This window comes from Hyla sarda, chromosome 2 (assembly GCF_029499605.1).
Source record: "Hyla sarda isolate aHylSar1 chromosome 2, aHylSar1.hap1, whole genome shotgun sequence".
In the NCBI taxonomy this organism is placed as follows: domain Eukaryota; kingdom Metazoa; phylum Chordata; class Amphibia; order Anura; family Hylidae; genus Hyla; species Hyla sarda.
Window position 1 is genome coordinate 60,393,231 of NC_079190.1, and position 14,915 is coordinate 60,408,145.

General features: G+C 41.0%; 1 protein-coding gene across 7 annotated transcripts in view; it reads left to right on the plus strand.

Annotated features, from left to right (window-relative positions):
* The window catches only part of FRY (FRY microtubule binding protein), a 526,666-nt gene that overhangs the window by 405,264 nt on the left and 106,487 nt on the right, over nt 1–14,915 (plus strand). For all 7 annotated transcript variants that reach the window (XM_056561876.1, XM_056561877.1, XM_056561878.1 and 4 more), the window contains 6 exons: nt 1,600–1,699; nt 3,596–3,767; nt 5,015–5,271; nt 6,547–6,693; nt 8,191–8,359; nt 11,655–11,745. In XM_056561876.1, the coding sequence (XP_056417851.1) occupies nt 1,600–1,699; nt 3,596–3,767; nt 5,015–5,271; nt 6,547–6,693; nt 8,191–8,359; nt 11,655–11,745 (936 nt within the window). The remainder of the gene's footprint in view (nt 1–1,599; nt 1,700–3,595; nt 3,768–5,014; nt 5,272–6,546; nt 6,694–8,190; nt 8,360–11,654; nt 11,746–14,915) is intronic.

A 14,915-nucleotide genomic window follows, 5' to 3' on the forward strand; every position in this document is an offset into this window, starting at 1 on the left:
TAAGGTCACAGAGAATGCCCAGTAGTGTCTCCAATGCATGTAAATGGGACAGGTCCATCTATTGTTTTCTATGGTCCATGTGTCCCGCCGTAAAGCAGATTACTAACTGTTGTAAAAAAAAACAATGTACAAAAAGAAGTAAAAAAAAAAAAAAAAAAGACTTACAATCAGAAAATAGAAACAGATTAGAAAAATAGAACATATTTCAGTATCAGTCTCTAATCCTTGATCCTCGCTTTGTGCAGCTGAGAAATGGGGATGCTGCAGGAGAGATAGAACTAGAAACCCCACAGCTCCCCAGCGGCGGGATAGGGATAAGATGTCTAGGGATGGAATACTCCTTTAAACTGATTCTATTTACATTTTATAATAATGTTTTAAGTCCAAAATGATGTGATGAATTTCTGAATCTATCTGTATAGTCCAGGTACCATTTTCTAAAAAAAGGTTTTACATAAACCATGCACGGGCCGGTTTACGAGATTGTCTTGGCAAAATAGTGACTTTTGGCGAACACGTGTTATTGTTCTGGAGATCCTCTGATACCCTCTACTAGTCCACGACTGACCAAGACAATATGACCACCCAACAATTAGGTCATAAGCAACTCTGAGCATTGCATCTTGTGTTTTTAGACTACCCATACACGAAAGGGTAATGTTGAGGGGTAATGTTTATCCTTGTAATAATCTTTTGTCACCAAATAAGGAAAAAAAGGATTTCACATTACTGCCTTCTGCCAGGTTAGGCTAGGTTTACACTGCCGTTGTGCTCCGACCCGTTCAGGCTCCATTAGATTTTTTCTTTTTTGTCCCGAACAGACCAAGAACAGGTCAATGAACAACTGACAGCAGGTCCCGGGTCCCATTGACTTTAACGGAGTCCATCAAGTGTCTGGTATTTTACAGGAGTTGAGCGGAAAAAAAACATAGAACATGCAGTATTCTTCCTTTAGCAGAGCACACCCGCAGTGTGGACATGCTCTTATCAGCCACTGTTAGGAGTGTCTGGAGGCTACATCTCTTTCTCCTCCATAGAATAAATAGGCATACTTTGCTGTGCATGTTTTTCGAGCGCTCAAGGTGATATGACTTAGTTGCTATCTGCAAATGTTACTGAATAGCTGAAAAAATCTTAGTTGCCAAAATAGTATTTTTTTTTTTTTATCTACTAAAATATTTTTCTGCGTGTTTCTGGGTCGAGCGCAGAATTAAAGCCAAGACTGTTTTCTGTTTGGAAGATTTCCCTTCTAGAAGTCCAAATTGACATCTTGTGTTGATGCCAAATTTCAAGGATTCCTATGATTTTTGCTGTTGTTTTTGTCAATTGCTGTCCAAGATTTATAGACTGAAAACAGCTTTATCATTAGAAAATAAAAGTTGAAATATAGGCTTTATGGGAACATGGCGAGGCGGAAGATTAATGTGCCTCTTCCAAGGACAATCTAAAGTGCGCCTCAGCAGATGTACTATTTTTATAATGGGCTCGTAGGTGCTATGATTTATTATGTTTTGGCAGCCGAGTCAAATTACTATTTGTATTAAAATGTCTCATCTTGTATTTATTCAAAATTTACCATCTTACTTTTCTGTTCTTTAGGAATTATCCATTTGACATTGTGACCTTGCTGAACCTGGTTCTTTTCAAGGCTTCTGACACTAGTCGGGAAATCTACGAAATATCAGTGCAGCTAATGCAGGCAAGTATAGAAAGTCACTAACATGAGTCAACATATGCTTTTCCTTTCATTTTTAAATGGTCATAAGACAGCCATAGGCAAGTAGATGTCTCACTGACAGTCAGAAAGACCTCGGACAGTCATCAAACCACATGAACAATGAAAACCATCTTATATGTTTTTGGTTTTATCCCATGGAGATTTTCCTTATGTTCTTATACAATATTGAACATTATGAATCATTAGAAGACAAGGGCGTAGATATCATAGAGGCAGACTATGTACCTGCTATGAAGCCTTGGTTGTTCCAAACATGGGAGTGGGGTCAGGCTTAATATAGAAATATATATGTCATGGTAAGGTTGTGGAAGAGAAAACACAGAGTCTAAGATCCCTCGTGTTCTCTAAATAGACATTAGCAGCAGATTCTTTAAAGGGCTACTCCACTCCCCAACTAAATGTTCCGAATGCTGGGTGTGAGCTTCGGGGGTCGCCACGCCCCCCTCATGATGTAACGCCCTGCCCCCTCAATGCAAGTCTATGGGAGGGGGTGTGATTGCCGAGGGGTGGGGTATTGCATCATGAAGGGGCGGGGCAACCCCGAAGCCCACACCCAGCGCTCAGAACTAAATGTTCCGAACAATGAGGAGTGGAGTTACCCTTTAAGTCCTGTAAGTTGTGAGTTACGGCTTCCATAGATTAGTCTTGTTTTTCCAGCATGTCCCACAGATACTCGATCCGATTGAGATGTGCAGAATTTGGAGGCAGAGTCAACATTTTGATCTCTTTGTCATGTGCCCTTAAACCATTCCTAAATCATTGTAGCAGAGTGGCCGGGTCATTATCCTTCTGAACAAAGTCACAGCCAGTAGGTAATACCACAGTCATGAAATGGGGGGACATGGTCTGTGCAATGTTTAAGAAGGTGTTCTGTGTAAATGCAACATACACATGAATGCCTGGATCCAAGGTTTCATAGGAGAACATTGCCCAGAGCATTACACTGCCTCCTCCAGCTTTTTTTTACCCTCTAGTGCACCCTATAGTTCCCCAGGTAAGATGCACACATGCAGCTGGCCACCCACCTAAGGTCTTAAAAAACAGGCTTCATCAAATCAGCCACCATCTTTCATTGCTCCATAGTCCAGTTTTGATGCTCTTATGCCTATTGTAGGTGCCCTAAGTACTGGACAGGGGTCAGCATGGACACTTGGACCTGTCTGTGACTGTGCAGATGGATATTTAGCATGCTTCAATTTAATGTGTGTTCTCTCACATTTCTATGCCAGAAGGAACTTTATTTTGTGGTACAGACCAAATGGATCAGACCAGACGGGTTAGCTGTATCTCCTAATTTGTATGATTGAACCATAGAAGCCCATGAACCTGTCGCTGGTTTACACGTGTTTTTTTTTTTCTTTCGTTGGACTACTGTTGGTAGAAACAGGAGGATAGAATATCCCCAAATAACATAGCAGTGAAAAAGAGAATAGAAATCTGAAGGAACTATTACAAGTAAATGGGATCCATTCCAACACAGAAGCTCTTCTCTCCTGTGGATACAATGGCCATATTAACAGAACATTACATATTGACCCCTTAATCCAAATAATAGTCCCAATGATATTAAAAGTATAAACACTGAACATATTAGGGATACTGTAGCATGGTGACGGCTCCCTTGTTCCCAAGGTGATAATCCTAAAGCTACATGAATGGGCTATAGATAAAGTTGGACAGAAAATTGCTCCTGTTTGCTCTCTGTGTATTTTTGTTATCTTATTGCTGTGCTATATGTGTTTGTACCCTGCAAACTGTTTACTAGAAATAAAACTGATAAATGAAAAAAAAAGTTGGATATACATCTGATTTCATGTATATGGCTTTTATGTCATTTTATTTTTGTTTGTCCTTTAGGTCCTTGAAGGAAAGCTGTTTGTATACTCTAAGAAAGTAGCAGAGCAGAAGCCTGGCAGCATCCTGTATGGGACACATGGCGTTCTGCCACCTTTGTATAGCGTTTCATTAATCCACTTATCCAACGAGCTGGCCCGGATGTATCCTGAGCTGACTCTGCCCTTGTTTTCAGGTATCGTGTTTAATACTTCATTTTGATTTAGCAGTAGTCTACCTATACAGTATGTGTGCAGTCGGGATAATGTCAGGCTATGTTCACACATAGTATCTTGGCCAAAAGCGGAAGTGTATATATAAATCGGGTTTGACCTACAAAAAGTCTGGGGGCTGATGTTTTAGGGAATTCTGATTCCCTATTAAAATGTTTACTTCTCTTTATAGTGGCCTAGGTGAAACTGGAGCGTTTGGGACCTATGCCCTGGCACCGCATGTTGTAGCACCACTTTATTGGCATACATGCCTTTGCCTGGGAGTCATTTCTTTGTGTAAATGTTTAGAATGTCTTTGACTTCCAGTAAAGGCGGCTCTGACTGCCTTATAATAAGAGACAAATGATATGGGCTATATAGATGTTCTTGGAATAGAGGATAACATTCATTGTAAACATCCTTTGCTCAATCCCTCTGCAGTCCTGAATGCATAAGTCAAGTCTGGACAAGTATGGCTATAGTACAGCTTATTTCCTACAAAAGTGTGTTATTTTTTACTGTGAATGTAGATCTTGTACTGTTTGCTTTTCTGACTTAAAGCGTGCCTGTTAGATCCCGCAAAAAAAGAAAAATATGTTACTCAGTACGTAATCCTGTGATTTTTAAGCCTCTATCACCTATATTTATTATAAAAATTACCTCTTTTCATTAGCTCACAGTCTTAGAAACCCTCTCAGGGGAAGGGGGCATGTGATGGTGGTAGGTGAAGTGAAACCTTCACACTTTACAAGGGTAGGGTCACAAGTAACGTATTCCAGATTTGCAGCGTATTTTACAGCATATTTTACTGGACCCTATAGTGCACCTCCAGCTGTTTCTAAGCCACACCATACCCAACCCCCACAACCCCCCCCCTCCCTCGCCCCAACCCCCTCCCCCCCCCCCCCCCCCCCAGGGCTCTGCTTGCAGCAGCAATCCGCCGCTACAGCAAGCCACACAGGGACTAGGCAGTCGTCACGCGCACGTGCCGTGTACTCAGACATCACGGCCCCGGGAAGGTGGAGTTATGGAAGGGTCTGGGGCAGAGGCACACTATAGGATCGGGTCACTGGTGGATCCGCAGAGTAAAATACAATGCGGATCCGTTACATTTGACCTGACCCTTAAACACAATAGTAATTAACTTATACATAAAAGTAAAGACCTGATTGCACGGTAACATGAATGTTCCTCTGATAACTATGTTGTGTTTACTTGGTGACTCCAACAGAAGTGAGCCAGCGCTTCCCAACTACTCATCCTAATGGACGCCAGATCATGCTCACCTACCTATTGCCTTGGCTACATAATATTGAGCTGGTGGACAGTAGACTACTCCTTCCAGACTCCAGCCCCAGTACCCCAGAAGAAGAAATCACTGATAAAGACGGAGAAGCAATAAGCACCTCTGGACTCAAAGGAAATGGATGGGGATGTCCTGAGGCCACCTCCCTAGTTCTTAATAATCTTATGTACATGACAGCAAAGGTAACAATCTTAGCAGATATGGTGTCTGGCTCCTGCTCATACCTGTACAGCTTATAAAAGCTGAGGTGAAGGACATGAGCTACAGCTAATAATAATGACTAATATTGTCTAACAGTTAAGGCTGTAATACACTGCCCGAATCTTGCCTAAAACTAGAGCTGATCTCCTACACCAGCGGTCGTTTTCCAAACCTATTATATGGTTTATTATTGAGTGGGCAGGATCACTCGAATGATCATTGGTTCATTTGTGTGGCCCTTTTGTCATTTGTCAGCCCCATATGCCCTAAACATGGTGACGTGACAATTTTTAAACTTGTTAAAGCCATGCAATCAGCCAACAACCGAGTATTTGCTCGTTCATTGGCTGACTTTTGGCCCTATTACATAGGATGATATCGGCCTGTTCAGCTAGTAATCACCCTGTGTAATACTGTATGATAATATGGACACATTTTTAGGCTGTCTAGTCTAAGTTTTCAGGCCATGCCTCCTTTGCTGTGAAAGCAAGCCTACTTTACATTAAGATATACTCCCTTTTTGAGTGCGGCACAAAAGTGTCTAAAACACATAACTACGGTGTACATTTTAGGACATCTTCAGTCGTCAGCCGTAACTCCGTCCTGCGTCAGGCAAAACAGCGTCCCGCCTCCTCCCTCGGACCAATCTCCATCAGGCGTCTGCCGCATCTCCCTACTCAGTCATCCTAAACTCCCTCATCCGAAACTCCTTCATCCCTTCCTGCCGTGTAGCAGAGCCGAGTCAGTGTCGGCTCTCTGCTATACGGGTTCTGCTGTACATGCTATTCAGTGTTGGTTCTGCTATACAGACTCCCTAGCACATGTAGTGTCTGTAGTACACATGCAAGTTTCATGGTTTTGACTCTGCTATACATGCTGTGCAGCGTCGGCTCTGCTATGCAGCAGGAATTTGCATCTGAGGGAGAATCGTCTGAGGCATGATGGAGTTTTGGACAAGGGAGTTTCGGATGAGGGAGTTGTGGCTGATAGATGACGGCGATTGGTGTGAGGGAGGAGGCAGGACTCTGTTTCGCCTGACGGGGGACGGACTTGCGGCTGGCGACTGACGATGTCCTAAAATGGACACCGTACATAACAACTGTGGCTCAAGTCATTGACTCATTGATGTGGGTCCCAAGTGCTTGACCCCACTCTATGATCTCCATGTGCCCTAATAGACTACATGTACCCTTTCTACAGTGTTGTTCAATAGAAACATTGAATGCTCACATTGTGTCTTTTGTTTTTTTGTACAGTATGGGGATGAGGTACCAGGTCAAGAAGTGGAAAATGCCTGGAATGCCTTGGCTAATAATGAGAAGTGGAGCAACAACCTCCGTATAACGTTACAGTTCCTTATAAGCCTGTGTGGGGTCAGCAGTGACACCAATCTACTGCCTTACGTAAGATGAGAAACCTTTCTATCGGTCTGCATTCATAAGTACTGTAGATAGACATGATGTTATAGTCAGTCCAGGATACTTGTCAATAAATATGTGAAATATTTGTCCATTCACTACAAGTGTTGTGGTGGCGGCTGTGTGGTGTAGGGCAGATGTTGTTACCCTAGGGGAAGATGGCATTAACCCCTTGTATTCATTATTCCAGGGTGTGGTTTAGCCTATAACCACCCAAAGGTATACCGCTGGATCCTGGGCTATGCACGGGGGGCAACAAAGACTCTGACGCCAAGTTATGGACAACAGTAGCTTTACTGAGGGTAGACAGTTGGCAAAGTCTATACAGTTCCTTCAGGGCCCAAGGAGGTGACCAGTGACACAGATACCTTAAAGGCTTGCTGGGACTTGTAATAGGACTGGACAATTGAATGCAGACCATGCTGAGTTGACAGATGACAGAGACTGACTTTTTTTACATTTACATGGAGCGGAGTGTTAGTGTAGCATGTGGTACGGTGTATAGCTTAGGGAACCTCTGCTGTATATTGTACTGTCATGCTTTGTGAGATTGTAATTTATTGTATGATTTGTAATGACGACTGAATGACGAATAAAGCTCTTTCAATATCTTTTTTTACATTTACCATTGCCTGGAAGTTTCCTTACATTAACTAGGTCTCTTGACTGAGAACCAATACCCACTCCTGAGCTCTAATAAAAGAGGGGGCATGTGGGCTATGTGAGGGAGTGATGGGAACTTTTTCATATGCCTGTTGCTGTTGTCTTTTGCACCTGTACCAAGACTGACTATGAACATTTTGCTAAAGGGGTAGTTCGAGAAACCTAACTTATCAGACACTTATCCCCTATTCCCAGGATAAGGATTAAGTGTTTGATTGTAATGGGTTCCGCCACAGCCAGTGTTTGGTGGAATGGGCCACCACTTATGCTCGAACAGGAAGGTGCGAGCCAGAGCACGCCGAGGATGGGTAAGTAGACAGGGCCCCATACACAAGATCATGGAGATCCCAGTGGTCGAATCCCCAACAATCAGACACTTTTCCTCTATCTTGTGCTGAAAGGAACTCTTTAGTGTAAAATAACTTATTCCCTATCCAAAGGATAGGGGATAAGTTATAGATCGTGTGGGGTCCGACAGTGTATCCCATAGAGATACATGGAGGGGGCGTTTCGGCCGAGGCTTTCTGTGGGGGTTGGAACGGCCACTTCCGGCAGACTGCCGGGCCCCATTCAGGAGATCGTGGGGGGTCCCAGTGGTCGCACCCCACACAATCTATAACTTATCCCCTATCTTTTGGATAGGGGATAAGTTATTTTTCACTGCACTACTCCTTTAAGTGTCTGATAAGTTCAGTTCCCCAGTCTACCCCTGTAACTACTTTTATTTATTTTACAGTTTTTTTGTTGTTGTTTTTTTTAAATCTGAAAAAAATAGTCTGTCCTTATCTCATAGGAACATTTCTTTTTCTGATCCTGCAGATCAAAAAAGTGGCAATCTACTTGTGCCGAAATAACACCATCCAGACGATGGAAGAGCTTCTCTTTGAGCTTCAGCAGACTGATCCCGTGAACCCCATAGTTCAACATTGTGATAACCCTCCCTTCTATCGCTTCACTGCCAGCAACAAGGCCTCCGCCGCTCCCTCTGGTAACAAATGAAGGCGTTTTTGATCCGTCTGATCTTTTTTTTTTTTTTTTTCTCTATCTCCTTCGTGTGCTCTTAGCTTTTAACTGTAAAGTGCTCGTAGCAAAAGAAAATGATCTGAGAAGCGGAATAAAGTCTTGTGTCTACAAGGATTTTATTCTTGTTCAGATACGGTTAGGCATATTTGCTCTGGAAAATTCAGCTCGTTTTTTTTTTCTTTTTTCCAGCGCGTATAAGCAGTTTTTTTTTTTTTTTTTTTTTTTGAGAAACTGTACAAGGAAGATTAGTAGTTTGACACCGTTCTTTTTCGGAACTTGACTGTATAAACCACATTCCTGCTTAAGATCAATCGAAGATAAGAGGTTAAGTCTTTTTCTACTGTTTAAACAAGATATTGCTACAGCAGATCAGAGCAGCGCGAAGCCAGAATCGCTTCCTGATGGTAGAGCACCAGGTATAAAATCTGTCAATGCTAAGAATACAAAGAAGGTTCTATTACTTGCCATTTGGAGGGAATAGCTGAATATATACAGCAGTGTTTCCCTACCAGGGTGCCAACAAGCGAGCAAATCTTATTCTTTAAATTAAACAAGGAAGCATTCTATTAAGGAAACTGCAGGCAAAGGTGGCATTCCGCCTTAGATTAAAGCCCATAGATTTCTATGGGATTCCGCTCTCCCATTCAACCTTCTGAAATTCCCCTTGCGGAATCCCATAGAAGTCTATGGGCTTTAATTTGAGGGGCAAACTCAGCCGTGTGAATAGACCCAATGTCTGCACCACCTATGAGGCCATGTTCACACTGCCTCTTTAACCCCTTAACGACCACGGACGTAAACATAAGTCCTGGTGCGGAGGTACTTCGCTGCCCCGGGGATCCGATCATCTAAAATGGCAGCCGGAGGTCCCCTCACCTGCCTCCGGCCATCTCCTGGGGTCTTCTGCTCTGGTCTGAGTCAGAATAAAAAGTAAAAAAAATTAGAAAAATCCTCTCCCCCCAATAAAAATGGAAATTGTCCCTTTTTCCCATTTTACCCTCAAAAAGTGTAAAAAAAAATTAATAAATATATTTGGTATCGCCGCGTACGTAAATGTCCAAACTATCAACATATAATGTTAACGATACCGTACGGTGAACGGTGTAAACGTGAAAAAAATGTTTAAAGTGCAAAATTACTGCTTTTTTGTCACATTTTATTCCCAAAAAAATTAATATAAAGTGATTTAAAAGTTTCATGTGGTATCGATAAAAAGTACAGATCACGTCACAAAAAAATTAGCCCTCATACCTCCCCATATACAGAAAAATTAAAAAGTTATAGGTGGTCAAAATAGGGCGTTTTTAAACTTACTGATTCGTACAAAAAGTTTGGGAATTTTTTTTAAAGCGGTACAATAATAGAAAAGTATGTAACCATGGGTATCATTTTAATTGTATTGACCCACAGAATAAAGAACACATGTAATTTTTACTGTAAAGTGTACAGCGTGAAAACAAAACCCTCCAATATTTGCAAAATTGTGGTTTTCATTTATATTTCCTCCCTAAAAAATAATCTTTTGGGTTTGCCGTACATTTTATGGAAAAATGAGAGGTGTCATTACAAAGTACAATTGGTCACGCAAAAAAACAAGCCTTAATATGGGTCTGTAGATGGAAATATAAAAGATTTATGGATTTTAGAAGGCAAGGAGGAAAAAATGAAAACACAAAAATAAAATTGGCCTGGTCCTTAGAGGGTTACTCCGGTGAAAAACTATTCTTTTTAAATCAACTGGGGCCAGAAAGTTAAACAGATTTGTAAATTACTTCTATTTAAAAATCTTAATCCTTCCAGTAGTTATCAGTTGCTGTATGCTCATCAGGAAGTTCTTTTCTTTTTGAATTTCTTTTCTGTCTGACCGCAGTGCTCTCTGCTGACACCTCTGTCCATGTCAGGAACTGTCCAAAGCAGGATATGTTTCCTATGGGGATTTGTTCCTGCTCTGGACAGTTCCTGACTCAGACAGAGGTGTCAGCAGAGAGCACTGTGGTCAGACAGAAAAGAAATTCAAAGAGAAAAGAACTTCCTGTGGAGCATACAGGTCATTTACAAATCTGTTTAACTTTCTGTCACCAGTTGATTTTAAAAAAAAAATGTTTTCCACCGGAGTACCCCTTTAAGGTGAAAATGGGCTTGGTCCTTAAGGGGTTAAAATACTTGTGTGGATAGAAGAAAATGACCCTTGAGAAGGTGCTGCTGGTTCCAGTCGCCTTAAAAACCAAACCAGAGATGCAGGTAATACACAACACTGAAATGGTTTATTAGTAATAAAAAACAAATAACATGAATGACGCGTTTTGGGGGAGCCACCCCCTTCCTCAGATCAGTATGCATGCATAAGGTAATATATATATATATATATATATATATATATATATATATATATATATATTTATAGATAAGCATGCAAAGTTTCTCATCACGACACCATATAAGGTAGCGTGCCCTCTGATCAGCTCCGGCTCTGGTTACAAAGTCTCAGAAGCGGATTGGGATTTATGCCAAGTAAGAGTTCTCCCCAAAAAGAAAGAAGACCCATCTGCAGACAGCTGTTTCGTCAGTACCGAGCAGGGTGTTTAGCTGAGGATGAGAGACCTGTAGCGACTAGCTAAAAGGAATGAGTATTTTAATACTCATCCCTTTTAGCTATATATATATATATATATATATATATATATATATATATGTTCAAAATTGGCACAGAATTAAAGAGGAGGGGCAAAAAGGGATGAAATCATACATGATTTACAAGATATGCCATACTATCACAGAAACCACATCTGAATACACAGTAAATACTACTTTGAATACTGTTCTTTAATGTGGCATTGGAGCACTTCAGGGACCACAGATGTAACCTCTGTTCCCACTCTAGGATCCAGCTTGGATGGCTCTTTTTGCACCCATTCACTTTCTTGGTCAGAAATGTTTTTAGCATAAATTCAATAGTATTTATAATGAAAAAAAAGTGGTCAACAATTCATTACAGGTGTATGTAGTAAAGGTGGAATATACAGAGTACCAGTACATTATTACTATTATAGGGTACAGTCTCATGGTGCAGCTATCGCCTGTAGATGAATCTCGCCAGCATGCGGTGTCTGCATTTTACCAGGCACACCACAGTTTAAAGAGCAAAAGTCTGCGGCCATTGGCTGCCACATGCAGACAAAGCTTGTAAAGTCTCACCTTATTGTTTGCAGCAATAAGAACCACATCTGCAGGCACTCATGTGTACTAATACTGATTTACAGGGACAACCTCCAGCAGTAATACTGTTGTGGCTGGCCAAGATGGATTCCCTGACCTAGAAGACAGCAGAATGTCTAAAGACCTAGATGACAGGCAAGTATCAAACAATTAATGTACTTATTCATACTGAGTTATTTTGATCTTAATGTTGGTTATCATTTTTTGTTATTTTTTGTAAAAGGGGTACTCCGGTGGAAAACAAGTGTTTTCAAATCAACTGGTGCCAGAAAGTTAAACAGATTTGTAAATGACTTCTATTTAAAAATCTTAATCCTTCCAGTATTTATCAGATGCTGTATACTCCAGAGGAAGTTGTGTAATTGTTTTCTGTCTGACCACAGTGCTCTCTGCTGACACCTCTGTCCATGATAGGAACTGTAGGTTAGGAGCAAATCTCCATAGCAAACCTATCCTGCTCTGGACAGTTCCTCACATGGACAGGGGTGTCAGCAGTGAGCACTGTGGTCAGACTGGAAAGAACTACACATCTTCCTCTGGAGCATACAGCAGCTGATAAGTACTGGAAGGATTAAGATTTTTTAATAGAAGTCATTTACAAATCTCTTTAATTTTCTGGCACCAGTTGATTTGAAAACATTTGTTTTTCCCCGGAGTACCCCTTTAAACCTTTGTACCAAAATTACTTCGAAACACATGGCGGTGGAAAACTTATTTTTTTTTTAATCAACTGGTGCCAGAAAGTTGAACAGATTTGTAAATTACTTCTATTAAAAAAATCTTAATCCTTCCATTACTTATTAGCTGCTGAATACTACAGAGGAAATTCTTTTCTTTTTGGAACACAGTGCTCTCTTCTGATATCACAAGCACAGTGCTCTCTGCTGACATCTCTGTCCATTTTAGGAACTGTGCAGAGCAGCATATGTTTTCTATGAGGATTTTCTCCTACTCTGGACAGTTCTTAAATTGGACAGAGATGTCAGCAGAGAGCACTGTGCTCGTGATTTCAGCAGAGAGCTCTGTGTTCCAAAAAGAAAAGAAGTTTGTCTGTAGTGTTCAACAGCTAATAAGTACTGGAAGGATTAAGATTTTTTAATATTAAGTAATTTACAAATCTGTTTAAAAATCTTTCTGGCACCAGTTGATTTAAAAATAAAGTTTTCCATCGGAGTACCCCTTTAAATCCCCAAATACATTTACAATGTGCTATTCCTCTATGTGTCTATGTGCGTGTTCTCCAGTTCCCACATTTTTTTGTAATTTTTTTTTTTTTTGGGGGGGGGGGGGTCTTTCTTTTTTGGTGTCTTTTCACTCAATGTCAGTCTTCAAAAAATCGCAGAATCCTAATACTATGGTGTTTGTTTAATGTATTTTTTCCCATAGACTTCTAGGGGAGGAAAAAGAAATGCTGAAAGTGCAGTGTGAGGGAATCATGTGACTTGTAAGGCCAAATAGAAAAACACGTAGAATAAAACCTGCTATACAAAAAATTCAAAAAACGCTCAAAAACTGCATCTAAGGAGTGCAAAATGAGAGGGCAATTTTGGTGTGTTTTTTTCTGATCAAATTTGCGTGGAAACCTCGCCTTACTTATAGCAACCGGTGAGAAAAATATGTTCTGAGGCAAAAAGGTAACACGCAGCTATAGAAACAACACTCATAGGTTCAGGTGGTGCTATATTATCCAGGACATAATGTATTCAGGAAAACGGTACAATATATATAGTGGCACTCACCATAATTTGTTAAATTATTGTCTATTTTATTTCCACAAATGTTCACTGAAACAGGAGGTTAGGATGTGGTTAGAGGCTTGAGCGACATGTTTCACGCCGCAAGACGCCTTTTCAGGCTTCCTTGAAGATGTGTCTTGCGGCGTGAAACATTGGTCGCTCTAGCCTTTCTCCACGTCCTAACCAGTCGTTTTGTTGAACGTTTATGGAAAGTAAAGAGTATTTTAACAGATTATGGTGAGTGCCACTAAATTCTACTGTTTTGCCAAACCCAGCTTTACTGTTGCAATACACATAGAGGGGCATTTATCAAAAGTGAACTTGGTTTTTGTTCACTTAGATAAAAAAAATAGTTGCGGGCAAAGTGGCATTCTTGCACCAAATTTATTAAATAAATGCCCGCTGAACTGTAAATGTCGCAGAGCAGTGGTGGGCCCTGCGACAATTGCATTAAAAAATTGCATTGACCTTACTACAATTGTCGCATGGAGACATATAGGGCATGTCCAGATGGTTTATAGGGTTAATGCCCTGATGATTTATTAATATGGTGGATGTAAAATATAGATTTAAAGGGGTACTCCGGTGGAAAACTTTTTTTTTTATCAACTGGTGCCAGAAAATTAAACAGATTTGTAAATCAGTGTGAATTCAGGTAGAAGAAACAGACATGGTCGCACATCTACAATCTTGTATAATGATCTGATTGCTTCTCAGCATAATATCAAAAAATAACAGGTTGTTAGTGTACATTTTTGATCAAAAAGTACAAGCCCACTCGGCACGTCAAGGCCACCTATTTAGAGTGGGTCCCTAACGTCCCTAGCATAAAATGGCGTAGCATCGGGCGGCGACCACCACCGCCGCGACACCAGTGCCCACGGGGGGGCGGAACGACCCACTGGCAGAGTGGCCCCAATGCCACTCAAACCAGTTTATGGGCCGCACCCCCCCACAGACACGGCACCACGGCAGCAACGGACGCCGCCCTGCACCACACCAGTGTCGACAAGGTGTAACAGCACACTTACCATGCTCTCCCAGTCAGACTGGGAGGCTGCTAGGAAATTTTTTTTTTTTTTTTTTTTTTTTTAAATCAACTGGTGCCAGAAAGTTAAACAGATTTGTAAATCACTTCTATGAAAAAATCTTAATCCTTCCGGTACTTATTAGCTGCTGAATACTACAGAGGAAATTATTTTCTTTTTGGAACTCAGAGCTCTCTGCTGACATCATGACCAGAGTGCTCTCTGCTGACATCTCTGGCCATTTTAAGAACTGTCCAGAGTAGGAGAAAATCCCCACAGAAAACATATGCTGCTCTGGACAGTTCTTAAAATGGACAGAGATGTCAGCAGAGAGCACTGTGGTCATGATGTCAGCAGAGAGCTCTGTGTCCCAAAAAGAAAAGAATTTCCTCTGTAGTATTCAGCAGCTAATAAGTAATGGAAGGATTAAGATTTTTTTAACAGAAGTGATTTACAAATCTGTTTAACTTTCTGGCACCAGTTGATTTGAAAAAAAAAAAAAGTTTTCCACCAGCGTACCCCTTTAAGGAAGTGAATTCTG